At 41.3% G+C, this 22,206-nt stretch overlaps 1 protein-coding gene across 2 annotated transcripts in view; it reads left to right on the forward strand.

Annotated features, from left to right (window-relative positions):
- Positions 1-19,864, forward strand: part of LOC119777706 (copine-9-like) — a 139,341-nt gene extending 119,477 nt beyond the window's left edge. For both annotated transcript variants that reach the window (XM_038276703.1, XM_038276708.1), the window contains 4 exons: positions 1,682-1,784; positions 3,199-3,256; positions 10,321-10,394; positions 18,493-19,864. In XM_038276703.1, the coding sequence (XP_038132631.1) occupies positions 1,682-1,784; positions 3,199-3,256; positions 10,321-10,394; positions 18,493-18,723 (466 nt within the window). In that variant the 3' untranslated portion in view covers positions 18,724-19,864. The remainder of the gene's footprint in view (positions 1-1,681; positions 1,785-3,198; positions 3,257-10,320; positions 10,395-18,492) is intronic.
- The last annotated feature ends 2,342 nt before the right edge of the window (positions 19,865-22,206 follow it).

Here is a 22,206-nt window from a genome sequence, read left to right on the forward strand (position 1 = left end):
TCAGTGCTAGGACCAATTCTCTTTACTTTATACATGCTCCCAATTGGTAGAATTATTAGACAGCATGGGATTAATTTCCACTGTTATGCTGATGATACCCAGCTATATCTGTCTATAAATCCAGATGAAGCTAACCCATTACATAGATTACAGGCATGTCTTGAAGACATAAAAACCTGGATGACTCTTAACTTTCTGCTTCTGAATGCAGACAAAACAGAAGTTATAGTCTTTGGACCAGAGTCTCTGAAAAAGAAGCTGATTAGCCAGTCACTTCATTTGGATGGGATTAAACTGATTTCAGATAATAAAGTAAAAAATCTTGGTGTTATTTTTGATCAGGACCTGTCATTTAAATCCCATATCAAAGAGGTTTCTAGAATTTCCTTCTTTCATCTGAGGAATATTGCAAAAATTAGAAATCTCCTGTCCAGGGGTGATGCTGAGAAACTAGTCCATGCATTTGTTACTTCAAGGCTGGACTATTGTAATTCTTTACTATCAGGAAGTCCACAAACTGTAGTTAAAAGCCTTCAGCTGATCCAAAATGCTGCAGCCAGAGTTCTAATGAAAATGAAAAAGAGAGATCATATCTCTCCTATCCTGGCTTCTCTTCATTGGCTTCCTGTTAAATCAAGAATAGAATTTAAAATCCTCCTTCTCACATATAAAGCCTTAAATGGCCAAGCTCCATCTGATATCAGAGATCTGATTGTTCCTTATGTTCCTAACAGAGCACTTCGCTCTCAATCTGCAGGTTTACTAGTGGTTCCTAGAATTTCTAAAAGTAGAATGGGAGGCAGATCTTTTAGTTATCAGGCTCCTCTCCTGTGGAACCAACTACCAGTTTTAGTCCGTGAGGCAGACACCCTGTCTACTTTTAAGGCTAGGCTTAAAACTTTCCTTTTTGATAACGCTTATAGTTAGGGTGGCTCAGGTTATCCTGAGCTATCTCTATAGTTATGCTGCTATAGGCTTAGACTTTTGGAGGACATAGGGACCCCCATTTCATCATTCTGCTTCATTTTCTCTCTGTTCTCCTATTCTGCAGAATCTGTTAGTTCAATCTCTAACCTTCTGCTCTCTCTGCTTTTCCTCAGAGTAGCTTTGCCTCGTCTGTTCCTGTTTGGCTGTGACGTCATCCTGGAAAAAAACATCAGCTGTGCTGCTTCTATCAACACCCTTGTTAATAGATGTTGGAGATCGGCCTGTTTTCCAGTGTGGTCCTGTTTCTCTGACCGTGACTGAGTGGATGTGCTCTCTTCGTCCTCTGGCATGGGAGCTGCCTTGGAGCTCGTCTGCCTGGCTGTGTGTTACCTGGACGGGGCCGCCTTTTACAGCTGCTTTTTGTATCTCTGCTTCTGTCTCCTTGAACCCCAGTCGGCCTCAGCAGATGGCCGCTCACACTGAGCCTGGTTCTGCTGGAGGTTTCTTCCTGTTAAAAGGGAGTTTTTCCTCTCCACTGTCGCTACAAGCATGCTTAGTGTGGGGGATTGTATTTGAGTCAATGCAATCAACTGGTTTTCCTTAGATAGAAAACTTTGTATCAATTTGACTGTATGATCTGGTTGAACTGTAAAGTGCCTTGAGATGACATGTGTTGTGAATTTGGCGCTATATAAATAAACTGAATTGAATTGAATTAAATTTAGCCTAATCTATGTGTGTTCTATGTTGTCAGATGTGCTGCAGAAGTAACGGACGGCTCACAGTACTTCGTGCTGCTGATTATCACAGATGGCGTCATCTCAGACATGGCTCAGACTAAAGAAGCAGTGGTCAATGTGAGTAAACACAGATCATTACTATGAGCAAATTGCTGCTCCTCTAAACTCTTTGGCTCTGGTTTTAGGGCTAAATAAAGAAACGGGTCGTTGAAGATAAACTACTTGATTCATGGCATTGATTGTTTGAAATGTTTTCCTTTATATTTTCATTTAAGCGATTCCAATCAAGACATGGTGACAATATAACTGCCTTTATGCTAAAAGATTATAGAGTAATTTAAAGTGGCCAAACTGGTAGGTGGCGCTGTTTTAATAATGACAGTCTTTCTCTCTCAGTAGCTTTTTAATTAGATAAAATAAAACCTGTTAAAGCTGAGATATTAGCAGCATGTACTCGGCCAGCTTGTTTCTGATACTCACTAAGAAATGAAGGAGATGACCGCCCAGTTGGAGGAACTTTATCTAATCAGCTTCCCTCCGGCCTGATCTGTGAGGAGAATCTAATGGATTAATATTATCTTCTACTACATTTAGCAGTCATACAGTCTTGGAGGAAAACAGCTGTAAAATGCTTGAAAGTAAATTTAAAACTACTGTAGTGTCAGTTTGGTGTTGCACAAGAGTCTCTGGACTTCTTAGTGTGATATTTTTCATTCAACAGGATCATCTCTAATCAATGCTTCATGATTCTTTATTTTAAATTCTAGTTTAAGCTAGGTTATGATGATCTACATCTCACAGCCTTGCTTTAGGGGACGATGGATCTTTTTTTTTTTTACCTTGAATGATTTTTGTTAATAAATTCTTCTATTTTGAATAAAAGTCTTTGTGAATGTATTTCACCTCTCTGCAGACTGAACTGTTTGACCATGAATTTAGCTTTGTTTTCCTGTTTGACGCGTCTTCACAGAATAATTTATGAAAGTCTGAAAGTTATTTAATGAAATACTAATATTGTTGCCATCCACACAGGTGTTTGCATGAAATAGAAAGGAAATGCATAACATATTGCATAAGAATACCTGGGTGCATAGTACTATTCAGTGCAAATCTATATTTACAACCAGCAATTCAGGCTATATAATGCATAAATGTGTGCATGTAAATGGCTCTCCATGACAGGTGTGATTTAAGAAGGGCAATCTGCTCATTTTTGTGCACACCAAAGCGCCATTTTAAGTTTTTGGGCTTAAGTATACTTAGAGTAAAGATGCCCACAGAAGTTGACCTTCTGGAATTCCTCTTCTGATGACATGAAAGTTTTACTGCTGAAAGAAAATAATGATTTTAAAGGTTTGGTTTTACTTAAGAATTTTTTTTTTTTTTTACAAACATTTTATTTATTTTTTTCTTAAACAAAAATCACATTTAGGAATCATTTAAACATTTACATATAATACCGTTTTCCTTCTTTTAAATCAAGTTTCACAAACTTTCATAAAATGTTTTCTTCTATCTGCTTCTTCCACAGGCTGCGTCTTTGCCCATGTCTATAATCATAGTGGGAGTGGGCCCTGCTGAGTTTGACGGTAAGCATGTGTATGTCTTTGTGAGAAGGAGTGATGTAAAGCTGACAGATACGTCAGGGATGTCATAGTTTTACTGTAAATTCTCCATCCGTCTGTCTCAGCTGCTCCCACTTACTGTACACATTGTGTCAATCATCAGCATACCTGCTGAGGCTCGTTTCAGACATGAACAGACAAAAAAATCAGCCATGAAGCAAGAGCGATAACAAAATATCTCTTCCACCAATTACTCCGAAACATTCAGAGATGTTTGCTGGGATATTTAGTGAGAAAAGATGACTTCGACTTCTAGATCTATTTGTCGAAAGATACATTCCTGCTGTTTTCTCCCATCTTCCTGATGTATTGTTCAGAATAATGGACCAGGAATTAAGGCAAGGCAGACAGTGGAAAAACTTAAAATGTTTATTTAAACAAGCGGGCTGTGGATCTGCGGTATCAGCGGCTAGGACATCTATAACGTGAATGTCTAAAGGAGAGAAACACAGGTTTAGTGACCACAATAATCTGATGGTGTCATGATCTGGCCTGTTTGCTCTCCCTTAATTGGTTATTTCTTTCACCTGCCATTTTCCCTCCCTGCCACAATTATCATTTCTTCCTCTGACCTGTTTTCCTTTGGTTTATATTCTGTTCAGCCTGAGCATACAGGGCCAGATCATTATTTTTTTTTTTACCTTAGTCGTTCTGTTCAGTTCTGTTTATTTCAAGGTTCTTGTCCTGGATTCTGGCGGCCAGTGGAAAGAGCATTTTTGTGTCTGTCTCGTCTCCTGCTCGTCCACTGTTCCTCCCCTGCTGAGTCCTCTGGGTTTTTGACTCTATACGCTTGGAGGTTCAGTTTTTATCCCAGTAAACCTGGTTCCAAGGTGGAGACCAGTTTAATGGTCCTGCATCAAGTTCTGGTTTCACGTCCTGTCTCTGCTACCCTCTACCACTGAGCCTGCTCATCTGCACCTGATCCTGTCTGCTCCTATGCGTGTCCGTCTGGTCACGCTTCTGGACTCTGAACCAGCTGGGGAGCGCTACAGTACCTGGAACCTGCCTGTTCCTGCCTGATCTGTAACCCTGTGCAGGATCGACTTCCTTCTGGTCCTCCGGGGCTGCAACACCGGGGACGCTATGAGTGACGCGCGCTGCCTCAGCCTTCAGTCCAGGGGCTGGATTGCGCCACCTTCTAGTGTGATGGACTGGACTGTTGAACCAGAGTATCTGAGATTGGGCGAGCCGCCTGGTTCGTGTTCTTGGCAGGAGGGCGGCTGCGGGACCTAGGTGGCCTGCCGGTGGCAGGGCTGTCACTTCTGCTTTACCCAAACAAGGTTGGACGGAGGGGCGTGTAGTGGCTGGTTGAAGTATTTTGGGGGGGCTCTGGTTGAGTGGCCTGCATGGGATGGGTGGGCCCTGATCCCGAGGAAGCATTGTAAAGTCTGATGTCAGCAGTGATCAATGAGCTGTGGCAGTGCTTCTTTTTTCAAACAGTGTGTGAGTCTTTCACTAAAGGAGCTTGTCTCTGCCAATGTTTCTATTAATCTTAGATTATGGTGACCTTTTTATAAGAATGCTACCTCCTCATGTCTTCAAATGTTGGACTCTGTTTATCAAGCTTCATTGAGGTTCATCACAAACTGTAGAGCCATGACATCACTGTGACCTGTACTCTCAGGTGGGATGGCCTTCCCCCTCTACCAGAAGGCAGTGTCTTTGGTACACTTTTTATACACAAGGCGATTCTTGGATTACTGCCCTCTTACATTTGTACCTTACTTATACAGAAAAGCATTGCTTCTTTCTTATTTATTTTCCAAAAAGTTACAAAAGAGGATGATTAAGATGCCGGTCGACAGAAAAGTTTGACAAAACCTCCTCACCCAACTACCTGTTGGTACACTCCTATCTGCTAAAATAACAAGGGACCACACTACCTAAGCCAGTGTTTTTCAATCCCGGTCCTCAAGGCACCCTGCCCTGCATGTTTTAGCTGTTTCCCAGCTTCCACACACCTGTTATCAATTGATAGCAGATTATCAGGCTTTGCTGAACTGCAATCATCTGAATCAGGTTTGCTGAACCTCAGAAACATCCAAAACATGCAGAGCAGGGTGCCTTGAGGACCAGGATTGAAAAACACTGACCTAAGCGATCGCCCCAGCTGTGGGAAGATCTGAACACCTGTGCCACCAAAAAACAAAACCAAATATAAACTGTTGACTTAAGCTCTTACAATGGCCTCCCACTTGTTATCTACCTAGGCTGCATGCCACCGCTCACCTGAACTAATGATCACTTCCTCCTCATCTTTTTAATGATTAAGACTCCTTCATGTTTACTTGAAGTATTTTTCTTTTCAGCGATAGAGTTGGTGCTGTGCAGCTTGAAGCTGTCCCATCTGTATGAATGAAGAGTTTCAGAAAACATAGGTGCATGTCATGATTCCTAAAGTCAACAGGAGGCGTTACGTAAGGCCTCCAATCCTGGTGGCCATGGCTCAGGCCTTCAAACATCAGAGATCAGATTATGTCTATTTTCAATTCTATTAACTTTTATTCTTTGTACTCTCCTTTACTGTCAGCCGTCTCTATTTGCTTTAAGCTTCAGCTGCATCTCAGCCCCCCCCCATCCTTTACTCCCATGTTACCTCCTTAGCTTCCTGCTTTATGTGCACAACAGATTATAAATAAACAGATTATGATAATGTCCAATCAGATCTTCCCTTCCTGTGGCCTATATTAGCTCTAATGAAGTTGTTTTGCAGGATACTCTCTTATGTATGGAATGGCCAACTTGTCTTTGATATGAAGTCTTTATTAGTCCCTGAGGGCGTTCTTCTGAGCAGTTTGGTTTCCACTTTTGCTTCTACTGGATTTACTTCATCATGGTCATCGTGCCAAAGCCTCACTATAAATGGGAAGCTCCAAGATTAGAGCATCATCAGAGAATCAGCTCTTTATTTAAAGCTGATATACAGGATGTGTTCTCAGTAATAATGTTATAGTAGGCTAGCAACTCTGCCAACTGTTAAGGATTGTCTGGGTAAAATATAAAAATCAGCCTTTGCCTTCATATTTTCATAGTCGCTGTGTTTTGTTATGTTCCCCTGAGACATAATTAATGTTGTTTATACTGAGGTGAGTCAAACTACCAAGGAAACCAATCATTCTCGCCTGTTGATTAGGACGATGTACATATTTGATGGTGAGGAAGTGAGATTCAGTTTGACATAATCGACAAACAATGAGAAACACTAATATGCCAATGTCATTAGAAAATGATCCTTACTGGATGCAGCTGCAGGAGTAAAGAGGTGAAGCTGCACCTCTGGCTGAGACGCATGCTAAGACCCCCCCCCCCCCCCCCCCCCCCCCCCCCAGAGAGCAAGAATTGGTTGAAAAGATGACATGATTTACGTCCAAAAGACGTCTACATTTTGTTTAAAAATGAAAACTGAACAGTGCTGGTATCAAATGTCAAAGATGTAACCGGAACTACTAGGGGTGTAAATAACAATGGTTTTGCTTCGATGCATCGATCCAACAGCTGACGATCCGATGCATCGACACGTCCACAAGAGAATCGATTCATGTTTTTTTTTTTCCTCCGGTCTATTTTTATCCATTTGCTCCTGGGCGTAATTCTCCCTCCCGTGCTGCGGTGGCGCTAAACCTATTTTGCCCTCCTTCCTCGCTTCCTGGTTATAGTCTTACAGCAGTTTGTTGAAGTGAGCTTGATGCAGACATTTTTGATTTATGCTCAGTATTGAAGCGTGGTCTGCGCTACACGCTGTGGGTCTAGATACGGCCGAGGCGGCGAGGAAGTGGGGGCAAGTTTAGTCCGACGACGGAGGGACATGAGGGCCAAAAAGAGCGGAGCTCCAGGTGGAAAAAGGTCCCAGTGTTCTCGCGCACCTCGCTCTTCTAGCGGGTCAAACTTCACGAGTTGTTTTCCGCAATTTCGGTCATAAAAACAAACCAAGCCGGCCTCCTGTCTGCGGTCAGCTACAATTTGGGGGAGGAGCAGCGGAGCATCTGTGGAGGGGGCGGGGCCATCTGGAGCCGAGGTATTGCACTCATTGCACTGATTTTGTGCAGTATTTTTTGATGCAAGGCCTTTCAGAATCTATAATGCAGGGGCATTATGGAGTACAACTTTTGTATTTCTGTTATTCGTTGTTTTTTCTCAAATAAAATGCATAACAATATGACAGCTTTCATTGATTTATTTTAAATTTGAAATATTGTCTAGCCTGTAAGGTAAAAAAAAAAATTATGATTAAAAAAATGAACCAATAAATCGAATCGAATCGTATCGTGGTCTATCCTTGAGTATCGAAAATAATCGAATCTTTGGGTCAGAAAATCGATACTGAACCGAATCGCCTTGATGGATGTGATTTACACCCCTAGGAACTACTCCCCTCTGAAGACACACCCCTTTGGTGGAGTTTATAAAAGCAAGTACCGTCAATTCCAGACTATAAAGCGCACCTGATTACAAGCCGCACGCTCTAATTTTAGAAAGAAAATCAATTTTGTACTTTTATAAGCCGCATTGGATTTTAAGCCGCAGGTTTCCCACATTGTATGAAATATTTACATTATAAAGATATTACACGTGAGCATTTTTTAACGTTTGATTTAATCCATATGATAAAAAAACAAATACGGTACATAGGCTATTATGAACGTTTTTTTTTTTTTCAAACTACCTGTAACACATTTTAAAACACGTGTCGGTAACACGCAAATAACGCTGCATGTGCCGGGACTTTTAAATGAACAACGCATTGAACAGAACATTGCAGCCGACCAGGAAAAGTCCTTAATCATTTTCTTCTTCCTCCCGCGCACTAAAACCCTCAAAGTCCTCTTCCTCGGTGTCTGAGTGGAACAGCTTCAGGATGCTGTCGCTGACTTCAGTCTCATCCTTGTCGCTCTCACTTGAGCACTCGCGGTCCTCTTCATCCCGCAGCAGCCCAGCCTTCCGCGGCTTATAGTCCGGAATTTACGGTACTTCCCATTCAACTTCTATCAATCAATTAATCAATCAATTGATTTCTTTATTGTCAACTACAATTTGCATGTAATCGATATTTAAATTTCAGTACAAACCATTCATCACCTACATCACATACATTGGGACGGATGTGGGGAGACTGACAAGGTGATCGGCCATGCGTGCCGCAGACGTTGCAGCTGGCGCGCTCTTATGGCTGCCAAGGGCCCCACCCGGAGGCGGTTCCCTATAGCGCTGCTTTTATCTCTGTGGAAAGATAGGCGCCTCATTGGGAAGGGAGAGGGGCAAAAAAGCACACTTTCACACTTTATCCTTGACAGGATACAAAAGGGGGTAAAAAAGAAAAAAAATCCTGTTACCTGCAGCCCGCAGATACTAATGGCTAGACTCTTATTTTTTTCTCCAACGATTCAAACCAAGTTGAAATAAGTGTTTCCTGAAACCGCCTGCTACAGCAGAGAGAGAGAACTAACCCGACTCTGCTAACCTAAATCTAACCGCTGAAGGAGCAATAGCGCGGCCCAAATGCTGTTTGCCGGGAAGCCGTTAGAAGCCGCTGACTGGTGCCATACTGGTCCTGGCTGAGAGGAGCCAGGGAGCTGCTACATGACGGCCGCGCCTGCCAGCTAACCACTGTAGCTAAAGGGAAACCTCCCAGGCTACCATGAGTTATACATTAACCCCATGCAGGGTTGCCTCTTTTTATTGCATGAAATTCATCCAGATCTGTTTGAGAGCTGCTGTTGGATGAACAGATTGGACTGGTACCGGTCCTGGTGAAGAACCGAACCGAGGCGAACAGCCCTTCCAAAGAAACAAAGGTGTTGATGGCAGCAGCACAGCTGATATTTCTCTCCAGGATGGAGTCACAGCTAAACAGGAACAGACCAGATGAAGCTACTATGAGAAAAAGCAGAGAGAGCAGAACGTTAGAGATTGAACTAACAGATTCTGCAGAGTGGGAGAATAGAGATAGAATGAAGCAGAATGATGAAAAAGGGGTCCCTATGTCCTCCAGCAGTCTAAGCCTATAGCAGCAGAACTATAGAGATAGATCAGGATAACCTGAGCCACTCTAACTAGAAGCTTTATCAAAAAATGAAAACATTGGAAACAAAAAAGATTTTTTTTTTTCATTTTTTTGAAAATTGAATGTATAACATGGATGCATAAACACCTGCATTTTATTTCAGTGTTAAATTCTGTTTACAGTAACAGATCATTAAAAATGTCCACGGACCATTACTTATTTGATACTATCTGATTTTTAATTGCCACTGGTTCAATGTTTATAAACATTTATTTCCCGTCATGTGCTCCATCCAATGCAGATCATTGGCTCCACCCACATCTAGTGAAAACTAGTGTGATTGGATGAGTCATAGAACGCAAACACTCATTGGTTAGCTAAAGGAAACCATCAGAAGCTAGCAGGTGTTCTTCAAACTGCTAACGTGAATTGTCTATGCCATGCTACAATGTGGGATTCAGAAAAAGATGCTGAAATGTCTGAAAGGTCGGACACAGGCGAGAGCGTATCGGGAGACGGAGACCAACCAGACCTCCCTCATCCTTGGCCCTATCTCTGAGAATTTTTAGAAATGGTCGACAAATTGAGCTTTAATTCATATAGCGGCATCTGGCTGTTTTTTCTAAAGGTTAATTTATACTTTTATGCTTGAAGTAGTTTTTTGAGCACATACTTTTTCACTTTTACTTAATTTAAGAGGTCAAGTGGATTCTTCAACTTTTACCAGAGTGTTTTTAAACTGTAATAATAATACTTCTACTAAAGTAACAAATATGTTAACTTTTGACACCACTGAAAAATGAAATAAAAACCAGGCATAAATGCTTATACCCTAGAGACTGTGCTCATTGTCTTAACTGACTTTTTTCTTGGTCATTATTATGTCTCAATACACCTTTTTTTGAATTGTGTGTTATTGTTATGGTCCTGAAGAAGGAGCAGTATTTGTAATGCAGCAATAACTTTACTCTTTTTAAGCCAACTTCCATTGGAGCCCCCAGTAATATCTTGTTTATGTTGTTTTCAGCAATGGAAGAGCTCGATGGGGACGAGGTCAGAGTATCCTCCAGGGGACGATTTGCCGAGAGAGACATCGTCCAGGTGCGGGATGCATTTCGCTTTTTGCCTCATCATTTTCTATATTCATTTCAAATGTTTACTTATTAAAAATGTTTTTGTTACAGTTTAAATATGATCATAGATAAGTAGCTGTCATGTGAAAAAAGTATTCAACTAATACCGTCCAGTTAAATAAATTGACATTGATGGATTTCACTCAGTCTGTTTTGTTTTATTTTATTTTATTTTGCAAAGTAGACAAAAATGTAAGGATGACAGACTCAAAAAAAACTTACAGACACTTTGCTTAAACAGTAACCTTATGAATAAACCTTGAGAAAGAATCTGGCTCATTATGGGAAGAAGTATTTATGTCTCAATCACTGCAGGTGAAACAGGCTGAGTAAAAACTTTTCCAGGTAGTAAATAGAAAATCAGTACTAATCAATATATGAAATTGGAAATGAATAGAAATCTAATACAAAGAACTTTGTTGCATTAGCTTCGTAGAAGTGATTGATATGAATAGAAACATTTTGCAAAGGATATTTTATAGAGGTCAGATGTTTAAGTATGGAGCATGGAGACTTTAATCATGGTGGGTTCATAGGTCACCAATACAGACTGTGGAAAACTGTTATGGCAAAACTGTTATGGCCTGACAATTTTTTGAATAACAATAACAACCACCTCATTTTGGAAAATTCTCGCCTATTTTGCAAACCCAAATGGAAAAGCAAATAAGTTAGGAACTGTAAGCCCAAATTACATTTGAAATACATTATTTGAAAGCTAACACCCTCTAGTTTCTAAAAATTAAAATTGGGTGAACAGAAGCTGCATCTCTTCAAACATGACTCAAAGTTTGTTTTTTTTATTCTGGGAAATGATAGGTCTTTTTTGAACAGCAGTAATAAAGACATGCTTGAGAAAAGGCAGGTCTCATTGTCTTATATTTGTTCTACATCATGTCAACCATAAATGCAGAAAATATCAGACCTCTAGCTGCAACAGTTCCAGAGCTGTGGGCCTTTGAACCGTTGGTGTCACCAGCGTCTCCATATCTCTCCAAATGTGCCAAATTGGGCCAAATGCTTTTACTATGCTTCGCTTCGCTTGACCCAGAATAATACTGAAGGATTTTGATGAGGCGAGTATTTTCCACTTTCTTCCAGAATCAGTGTATAGGGCTGCAACTAACGATTATTTTAAAAATCGATGAATCGGCCGATTATTTTTTCGATTAATCGATGAATCGGACAAAAAAAATTTTTTATATTAACCTCTTTATTCCAAAATAAACATTTTAGACAGAACAAACAAGCACACAAGTACAGGTTGCTCATTAACTGTACTGGTGCAATATGAAAAATAAATGTTTGTGTTAAAACTACGCAAACTTACATGAGAAATGTAGCTGTACATCCACAAAATATAGGGTACTTTGTTTCATTAAGCGCAAAAAAAGACATTTTTGTTTTTAAAGCCCCTAAGGGGTTCAAACAACAGGCCCCCCCATTTCAACAAATGAGTTTTTTTAGAGTAGAAGAGTTCTGCCTTTTAAGACAGGAAAGTATAGCAGTTAAAGTTGCTACTTGAGAAAATACTGAACCATAGAGATAAAAATAGCCTGTGATTCAAATTATAAATTGTATTTGGAATAAAAATGAGAGAACTAGGGGTGCTAAAAAACACATCCTCCAAAGACAGATATTTACATGGGAATGTGGCAGATAATTAATTGACATATTACTGATCTTGCTGGATTTTATTCTGCTTTACTTCCATAAATTGCAGGATCTTCTTTACTTTATCTTTGCCAGAAGATTTAAACTTTAAAAGCCTTGCCCTCATAATTTGCAAGTTAATTTATCTATAAAGGCTATTTTAATTATTGTGATCAATTTGCGCCGTCAATCCCGGCGCATGCGCGCTTCATTTGCAGTCTGGATGCTGAGGGTAAACATCCTGCGGCTCTGACTGCAGCGCTGAGAGGGACTCCTGCGGGAGAACGGGGTTGGGATGGGGGAGGCGCCCCACGGCAGAGTAGGAACCATACATGCTTTCACGTAAGAGTCTCCAAAAGCCGCCAGTGACACCGTAAAAAGTCGCCAGATTTGTCGCTAGTCGCTTTTTTAAACAAATAGTCGCTGGAGGGGTCTGAAAAGTCGCTAAATATAGCGACAAAGTCGCTGAGTTGGCAACACTGCGCACCGTAATTTTTTTTTCTTCCCCCGTTTCAGTCAAGTGGATGTGATGACGGCGGCGGCGGATGACGCATTAATCGCGCGACACAACTAATCGATGATGAAATTCGTTGCCAACGCTTTTAAAAGTAAATTTTTATCGATTTTATCGATTCGTTGTTGCAGCCCTATCAGTGTATATAACAAAATGTAGAATTTTTACAATTATAACATAAAAATCTATAAAAGACAGTGAATCTGCTGCTTTTCAAGCCTTATTTCATTGGCTACAAAGCCCAACAGCCCACGTGGTCTTAACCAATAACAGCTGGACTTATTAAAGAGTAAAAGCACGGGTCATTGCCTGACAGGAAGTGACCGGAAGTGATATTTCGGGGAGAGGGCGGCGCAAGACGTGTAGTGCTCAGCTGTGTAACATTATACGAGTATCTGATGCTAATTTGGCAAGGCCAACGTTTTAAATGGCTTGTTAAACAACTATAAATCAACCAAACAAGGATAACAGACTTTAATGACAAGTTGAAGATTCTTGCAACCCACGGATTTTAACTCTCCGACAACAAGCTAGCCTTTGAAGCTATCATCAATACGCCAGTGTGTCATGATTTTACTAAAGGTGCAGAAGACCAAACAGAGAGACCAGGGAAACGTTTAACAGGTTTATTAGAATAATAACATCCAATGCTGGTCTGAACACTGCTCAACCGGAACTGAAAGATTATGGGAAGACACTGCGGGTATTTCAGGCTCAGTGGGTAATTAGATTCTTGGGCTTGAAGAGGAGGAATAAGTTGCAGACTCAGGTTTCCAACAAAAGGTGTCCTAAATAGAATCCAGTCTGTGTGGGATGTTCCAGCGATTGTCTTGTTTAATGTTGGGCAGACAGGGTTTACTCAGACTGCGGTTGTTCCTTGGTGAATGGAGAAAGCTGACTGCCACCTAGAATTCCTGCGGTACTTGAACGGGTCGTAGTGGAGAATGATCCCTTTCTCAGTGAGAAGCTCAAACGATCTCTTGGGGAAAAGTGGATCTAAACCTCCTGTTTGAACCCCAGCTCAGTTTGAAGCTCAGTTGATCCTTCCAGGGAGAGAAGGTCCGAGAAATCCAGTTTGCAGGATGACTTCCTGCCGAGAGGCAAAGACAAAAACAAAGTTAAACTCAGGTTGACAAAAACTCAGCTTGACTAGAGTACCCTAAACTGGCAAAACAAAAACTCAGGTTAAACTCTGCTAAACTAAGCATGGCTAGATTACCCAGTATTGGAAAACACTCAGTGCCGAGGTAGTGGCAGTCAGCAGCTTAAGAACACTCCGCAGGTAATGAGGCAACAAGCTGCAGGTGTGCAGGGAGGCCCAATGAGGATGGGGGAGGAAAACAGGAAACACAGAAACAACCCAAAAAAACTGGATTCCTGACACAGTGAACAGGTATGTCAAAAAGAGACGCAAAAAAGGTTCCAAAAGGAAGATTGATGACAGACGTGGAGCCAGAAGAGAGTTTCTACGGGTTGGCTACTCCTCTTCCAGAGACTCCCAGCAAAAGTCCAAACCCGAAGAAAACATGCGGAAACAACAAGGAAAACGACACGTTTTCTAACTCCGACATCCTCCAAGCCGTTTGTGAGATGAAGCAGAGTTTTTCTGTTTTTGAGCAGCAATTAAAACAAAAATACTGCTGACATAAAAGAGGCAAAAGAGATTAAAGAGCTTAGATACCAAGCTAAAGAAACAGAAGATAAATGAATGAAACTGGACAAAAGAGTGGATGATCTGAAAGAATAAACCGAAGAAGGGGAAAGATATAGCAGAAGATGGAATCTGCGTCTCATCAACCTCCCTGAAAAAGGAAATGAAAATCTGAGGCAGGACGTCTTCCAAATATTGAGCCAGATTGCACCAGATAAAAAAACAAGCTGGGTTTCCTCGTTGACACGGTGCTTCTGATAGATTTTAGGCCTGCAGAGAAGGTGTTAAAGACTATGACTGCACACCACTGTGCTGTTGCCGGTCAGAGGGTCTGGTGGCACCAAATGTCTGACATCCTCTGCCAGTGTGTCTTACCGGCTCCAGGCTGCACGTGATCCAAATGAGCCAATGAGCTGTCAGTCTGGGTTGCTGCTGCTGCTACTTTTAGACACAGCAGGCAAACCGGTGGCAAGCCGGGCGATGGGAAAGAAGGAGAAGACCATGAGAAAAAGAGAGCAGAGAAAGTGTGGACTGCTGGAAGAACTGCGGTGAACTGGTGAAAGAAAAGTGAAATGGCGTGCTCAAAGATGACCCTGCACATTTAGAGGATGTTTGGCTCAACCTGCTGCTGTGAAGCAGGATTCTCCACCATGAACAGAATCAACAATAAAAATGTGATGTGGATTTATATTCAATGCCAATCCAGCTTGGATGCCATATTTAAGATCTGAAGAACTGTTATATTCAATTACCAGCCAGCTGGCAATTTATATTTCTGATCATGTAAGATGTTTATTGCCCTCCCCGGTAGGGGCGGTAAATATGTTATTTAATCAGATATTATTTCAGCTGTTATATATTGTTTATGACACACGTCCTACTAGCTGTGTGTTAGAACAATAGATGAAAGAGCGATTCGAGCTCTAATCATGGTCAAACAGTTAATTCTGCACATACATGGAATAAATTCACCACAACTTCTGTTCAAAATATAAGAGTTTATTAACAAAAAACAATCAGCTCCAAGTCAAACACATTTAACTAGGACTATTGAAACTTAACTAAACTAAACTACTATGTACAAAGAGGAAGGGAAACATGGCTGAAAACCATGTTACAGTTTAAGATGAATTTTCTGTTTGAAAACCAAAGTTTATCTGGAAGAATTTGGGGATATGATCAAATTAGCTTTTCACTCATTTAGAGAAACATTATTTGGCCAAATAATGTTTTTGTCATGTTTGGCTTCAGGTGTCTAACCCACCTGCAGAACACTCAGAGGCAGGAGAAAAGTTCAAAGATTTATTGCAATGTTTAAGCACAATGAATGAACAGATCCAGAGGAGAATTTGTCTGGTCACGAATGGGTTCTGAAAAGCACACAGAGTTATCAGATCCAGGACTGGTCACGAGTGGGTTCACTGCAGAGGGGGACAGAGGAGTTAGCGGAGGTCCAGGTATTTTGCAGGTTGAGAGTGTGCAGGGCTGTACCTGTTCTGGAGTTGAGCAGAGCGGCAGAGGGGGGGAACCTTGAGGGTCCAGAGGCTGTCGGCAGGCTGAGGGCTTGGCGGAGGCAGAGCTTGGTTTGGGTGTTGGTAGATCACAGATTTGAGTTTCCCTTCCAGTTTCTTCTGAGAGCGGGCAGGCAGATCTTTAGACAGGAAGAATTCTCCTGGGTTCTTCAGAGAACGACAGCCAGATTACTGACAGAGAAACACTTCAGGGTTTCAGGTTTCAGGCAGGTTCAACCTAGGAAGCAGAGAGGAGAAAACAGATCAGGTTCAGGTTTTCAGGGAGTCAGAGGTTCAGACAGGCAGGTTGGCTCAGGCTTGCTAACCGTTACTGGCAAACACTCTGGCACTGGAGAGACGTCCTCTGCCTCCTTAAATACGGATCTCCTGATGAGCAGATGAGCGACAGGTGGTGCAATCAGCTCCGGCTCCAGGAGATCTCGTACGCCCTCTGGTGGAGAAAGTGGACAGACCTCCAGATCCAAACAGTTTTATCAAATGATTTGCTTAATCAAGAACCAATAACCATTAGTCAAAGGATTTTGGATTCCATTAAATTATTCTTGTTCATACTTTGTAATCAAAATGTAATGAGCATCTGAGGAACACATGAACACTAATGTTATATCATTGTTTAAACCTTTAGTGAAATAAAGCTTGTCGAAGCTTCAACAACAGCTCAAAGCATGCTACTGTAGCGTAGCATGCAATCCATCCTGTTAGTGTTGTCTTTGCTCATCATTAAACACATTAAGTGATCAAAATCATCAAAAGACATATTGTTTGTTCTGTCCCTAATTGTGCCAGACCTGCAAACCTTTTGTCCATGTCCATTTGAACGGTTGAGTCTCATCCAGCAGCAGCTCAGCAGTCAGGCCAACAGCAACCAGGGGTTTCTCTGTCTGTGTGGCTCACACCAAGGCAGGTTTTCTCATCCAGTCTGGCTCTATACGTTCTCAAACGTAAGAGAAATGTGTTGCAAAAAGTTTCAGCTTGGTTCTGAAAGGTCACCAAGATGACTTATCCTTGATAATTCTGAAGATCTTGGTCTTTTTGGGCCTGGATCTCCATTTTGGTGGAGACCCTTCTGAAGTGCACCCCAGGCAGCTTCATGGGAAAAAGAGAAATCCTGTGTGTTCTGTGGTTTTCACTGTCCTCAACACAGAGGGGAGTGGCAAATCACACCTCTGTCACCTGCCATGTTACTTGCCTGTGACTGCCTTTGGGGCCAGCTAGTAGAGACTGACACGGGAGTGGATTTTCACTCCTGTCCCGTCCCACTCCCACAGAAAAAAATGGTGTCCCGTTCAGATCCCGGGCCAGAGTAGAAATCTAAATCCTGTCCCGTCCCACTCCTGGTGAAATTACTCCCACTCCCATTCAGAATGACTCCCTTTCCCGCACCACTCCCATTCTTGTATTTGAGCGCGGGTGAAAAACTCAGAGCGGAAGCACTGTTGGTTTTGGGGTCGTGTAGTTTTTTTGACTCTCATAGTGTAGGCTTCAAGGAAAAAAAACTACAAAATGGCGGCGCAAGTGCTGGATTTCTTTTTTTTCTATTTTATTTTATTTTTTGGCATCGAACCTAGTTTTTTTTTTGTTACTATTGGTTTGCACTGGAAAAAATTGAAATCTCAATAAGTAATTTTTTCTTAAAATAATTGCATTTTTTCTTGAATTGAGGAGGTAAGTGTGAAACTTTGCCAATGGAACAAGACAATTTACTTTTCAAATAATGAAAAACAGTTGCATTGTCTTATTTCAAGTGCATATTGTCTAAGTATCTAATTTTAAGACTAAAAATACTAATTCCATTGGCAGATCCTCTTATTTTTCTGTTGAAATTAGGAGTAAAAACACTTAATTCAAGAACTGTTGACTTATTTCTAAGTCGTTTTTGCAGTGTGCTCCCGCTCCCGTCTGCTCCCGTTAATGTTTAATCCTGTACCGTCCCAATCACGTGATCGTTACTAATACTGACTCCCATCCCGGGAATTCCGTGACCCGTGGGATTCCCGGAAAAATGTCAGTCTCTACCAGCTAGCTGGCAAACTTGCATCCTCTTCTGGTTCCAATGTCCAAAAACCATGATCATGGCAGATGGCACAACAAATGGATCCAGGCTCAAAATGAGCACCTTGATATGTGCTTGAGAATGGCTTAGTCTCCGGTTAAACCCAGGTTTAAAGCCTTGCAGGGCAGCCTAAAGCCCACTGCCAACATTAAGACAGAAAAAAGAAAAATAATAAATGCTCAGTTCAGGTGTTTTATTAAAAAAAGTGAGTCAGGAAATTTTCTACATACCAAACTGAACAATTGTTGTTCTCTACTTAAAAAAACACTTTATATTTTAAAATGGACCAAAATGATGAGGTTTTGTATTGAAGCTGGTTTCCTCTGGCTGTGTGCACATATGGTTAGACAAACTGACCAGTTGAACCAGGAGCAGACATCTTTCTGCATAATTAACATTTGGAATATTCTTTTATATTAGGCCTTTTTTAGTCTGTTCTCTGTTTGGAAATAAAAAGTACTGAATGTCAACCCAACCTATCCTTGTAATATTTTACAGGCCATGTTTTTTCTTACAGGAGTTAAATATATCCTTTTTATTAGTAATCTTCTATCTAGCACTCTTATAGCCTAGGGAACAATATGTTCTGCACCTCCTTAGGGGAACATGGCTCCCTCCTGTTAAAGAATGCTGATAGGCTGTTCTTTCTTCTCTCTTGTCCAGTTTGTTCCTTTCCGGGATTACATCGATCGGTCGGGGAATCAGGTCCTCAGTATGGCTCGGCTGGCGAAGGATGTACTCGCAGAGATCCCTGACCAGCTGATGTCTTTTATGAAAAAACGGGGGATTGAACCCCGACCTCCACTGCCCTCCACCTCTGCCCCTCCTTCCCTGACCACCACCACCAGCGGGACCCCGTCTCCTGCTGCCAAGCAAAGCAAAGCTTATCCCTGACTGAGGGAAGCTAGCAGGGCCAAGCGGAAACCAACCTGAGCTGTTGTGTGTGAGTGGATGAGTGGACAGGATGTAAAGCTTTAGGGTTGGGGGGCACAAACTAAGCAGTAAATGATTAACTGTTTTCTTTTTTTTTAAAGGTGTGACTCAGTCAGCACCAACAGAACAATTAGCCAGTGCAGCACAGAAGGCAACAAATGAATTACAAACCCCATAGCTTCACACACTGAGATCTCAGAGTAGTTTTGTAGATTTGCTTTAAGTCTGCAGCTCCATGTTTCCTTCAACATCCTGCAGAGCTGAGATGTTGATTTGTTTAGAGAGCACACTTAGGCAACAGCAAGGATTCTCTTATTGTCCTGATTTTTTTCATCTCAGGGTATTTTAAAGATTAGGGGAAAATAAAGAAAGACCTGTTTAGAGAAGCATTGCCCCATCTGGCCGACAGTTTACATCCGTCCATGTTATCTCTCCCGGAAACTAGATAACAAAACCATAAACTGACAAACTTTGTATTGATCTAGGTGAATATGTATCTACACCTTCAGGTCTAAATAAAACTTAGAAGCGTTTTTGTAGCGAAGGAGTGTTGTCCAGTGAAGAGGTGTACTGGTTTGCATTAAACTGTTGTTTTAATGCATCAAACTCTGATTTTAAACGGCACCATTTTTACTATCTACTCTAAAAGCTGTAGTTTGCAGTGTGTAAAAACCCATATGAAAGTAAAGGTACTTTTTATACTAACTTTCCAACAATCACAGGATCACAAACACTTTTAGCCATGCGTACCGTTCATAGTGTCTGTAGTCATTTATTTATCAATCTTGAGCTGCATTTAAGGAGTCTTTATAAAACAGTTAAGGTTGGAGAAAAGAGAAATCTTTTTTCAATAAATGTTAGATGGTGGTAGCTTTGGAGGGATAAGTAGGAGGGATCTGATTTGCTTTAATATTCTAAAGATTTTATGAACCAAAAAACCACATACAGTATTTTTACAACTGGGCAAATTATCGCCCTTTCTAATTCCGGACGTATAATCAATGTTTATACTAATTAATCAATAGTTTTGACCTAACCATAATCCTTACAGCTTAATATCCAGCAGAAAAAGTGATTCAGAGCAAAAAAAAAAAAAAAAAAACACTGAAGCAACAACCAAGAAAAGAGTTTTAGCTCAAAGTTCCTTCTGTCTTAAACGGGACAGATTGACCAGTGTCTTCAAGGCAAGTAAGACGATGGGAAGTTTCAAAATATTTAATGACAGAAAATTATAAAACAGAACAGAATGGGACGTGGGCTGCTAAAGATCCTGCTCCTGCTGCCTCCTTCCTGCTGCTGCAAGAATTATGCGGGGCATCGCCCAATCATTGACACTCTGGTTTAACAGTTCAGTCCATCCTCTCCGAGGAGGGAAGGATCCAGCCGATGGAACTCCAAACAAAATGCGGCTCAGAGCCGTCCAAAGTGTCCCAGATTCAGCAACCTCAGTGAGCAGGCAGAGACCGATCCAGGTCCGAGAAACAGTTCAGAACCGGACAGATCTAGGTTCCAGGAATCCTTAGATCATCCAGGCAGGTTCAGAGCTCCATGAGTCCAGCAGCGAGCTCAGACAAACACGCTCAGATGGAAACAGTGGTAGAAGGACAGAGAAAAGACATGGTACCAGGAGAACTGCAGAACTTTGAACTGGTCTCCACCTTGGAGCCAGGATCACGGGAATTAAAACTGACCTTCCCTGCGTTCAAAGCCAAAACTCTGAGGGCTCCGTGGAGAAGAGCCGGGACATGACCAGGAGACAGGAGACAAACATTAAACCCTCTCCAGCCACCGGCCTCCAAGACTCAAGAAATTAACCAGGGACTTATCTCTCATGAAACAAACGTAAATAACTGACACGAAAACACGAATAAACTAAGAATAGACGAATTATAATCTGGCCCCGATAGCTGGGCTGAACCGTATATAGCAGCAGGAGCAGGTGAATAAGTGGAAAGAAAATTAGAGAGCGGGGAGTGAACAGCAGGTGAAGGAAGTCAGTAATTGGGGCTGCGATCATGACACCTTCAGGGTTGCAGACTGCTGAAGCCGCAACCCTGACTATAACCAGTTGGTACCCAATCCAGTGACCAAATCAATATGCCTCAGATTAGTCTGAATAAAAATCTAAAGAGTGTTAGTTGGGCACCATTAAAGCTTTTCACCATTTCTGTATGTCATTCAGTTCTTTGGCTAAAGGCTGAGGTTAAGATTTTACTTATCTTCAAGTAATCATTGATGGATTCATCCAAGTGTTGTTGTTTTTATTAACCCAGATTTCTGATTTTATGTTTAATTAAACACCCATAAGCAAGATTTGGACTGTATGTTTTCATGTAGAGAAATGGGGACCAACCACTCAACCCAGGCAAATCAGCTTCTCTCTTTAGGCACTTGACAATATTTGGATGTGGTTCAGAGGGTTGGATTCCTTGCTATAAAATGATCCTTATCTGTGCTTGCTGTCCCTAATCTCCCTTTATAGCATAACTCTCTCAGCCGGGACGGTTGTTCAGGATGAATCATGCATGGGGTGGAAGCCGCTGGTTCTCTGGCCGTCCTTTCTACATGCCATTTGAAAAGGAATCGGTCTGATAGGTCTGGGCGGTACACATTTAGGAGACCAAAATACTTAACATGTAGCAGAGAATGAGCAAAAGAAACAAGGTCATATTTACTTTCTTCAGTTTACTATGAAGGGTGTCACCAAAAGAAGAAGGGGATTTGCTCAGCTTTTGTTGTGTCCATGAATTATTCAAGAACTGTAAGCTGCTGCTTAGAGGAAAAGCCGGCATGTTTTATAACCGTGACCCTGAAGAGCTCAGTGCAGATGGAGTACAGCGAAACAAGGCATAAAGGCAAAAACAGGTGACCTCACAGACTCCTGGGATTCATGGCAGTTTTTCTCCCTTGTTTCTGCAAATGTTCAGCTTTTTCTGAACGGAGATTCATCTACCTGCATGGCAACGCCGGCATGCCCAGAAGTATGTCACACACACACTGGAAACATTTCTTAAATTAAGTGTATTTACCCTTCATTTGAATAGATAATGAGATAGTTTGCCAATTAGTATTAGTATTTCTACTCTTAAAATAAGATAATTCAATAATATGCACTCAAAATAAGACAATGCAATTGTGTTTTCTTATTTTAAATCAAATCGTCTTGTTTCAATGGCAAAGTGTCTCTTTAAATGCACTTATTTCAAGAAAAAATTACTAATGTAGATTTCGATTTTTTCCAGTGCATCCAGTGCTTTGCGCCTTGAGGTCAATAAGTAATGCAGAGAGACTCAGCTAGAAAACCACATACTGCAATTTTTCTTCAATTCAGGAGGCAAGTGAGACACTTTGCTAATGGAACAATTAACATTTAAAATAAGAAACTTTGCATTTACTCATTTCAGGTGCATATTATCTAATTAGTTTTATTTTAGAGGTAAAATT

Source organism: Cyprinodon tularosa, unplaced genomic scaffold (genome assembly GCF_016077235.1).
Source record: "Cyprinodon tularosa strain WSP-4 unplaced genomic scaffold, ASM1607723v1 ctg1006, whole genome shotgun sequence".
Taxonomy (NCBI): domain Eukaryota; kingdom Metazoa; phylum Chordata; class Actinopteri; order Cyprinodontiformes; family Cyprinodontidae; genus Cyprinodon; species Cyprinodon tularosa.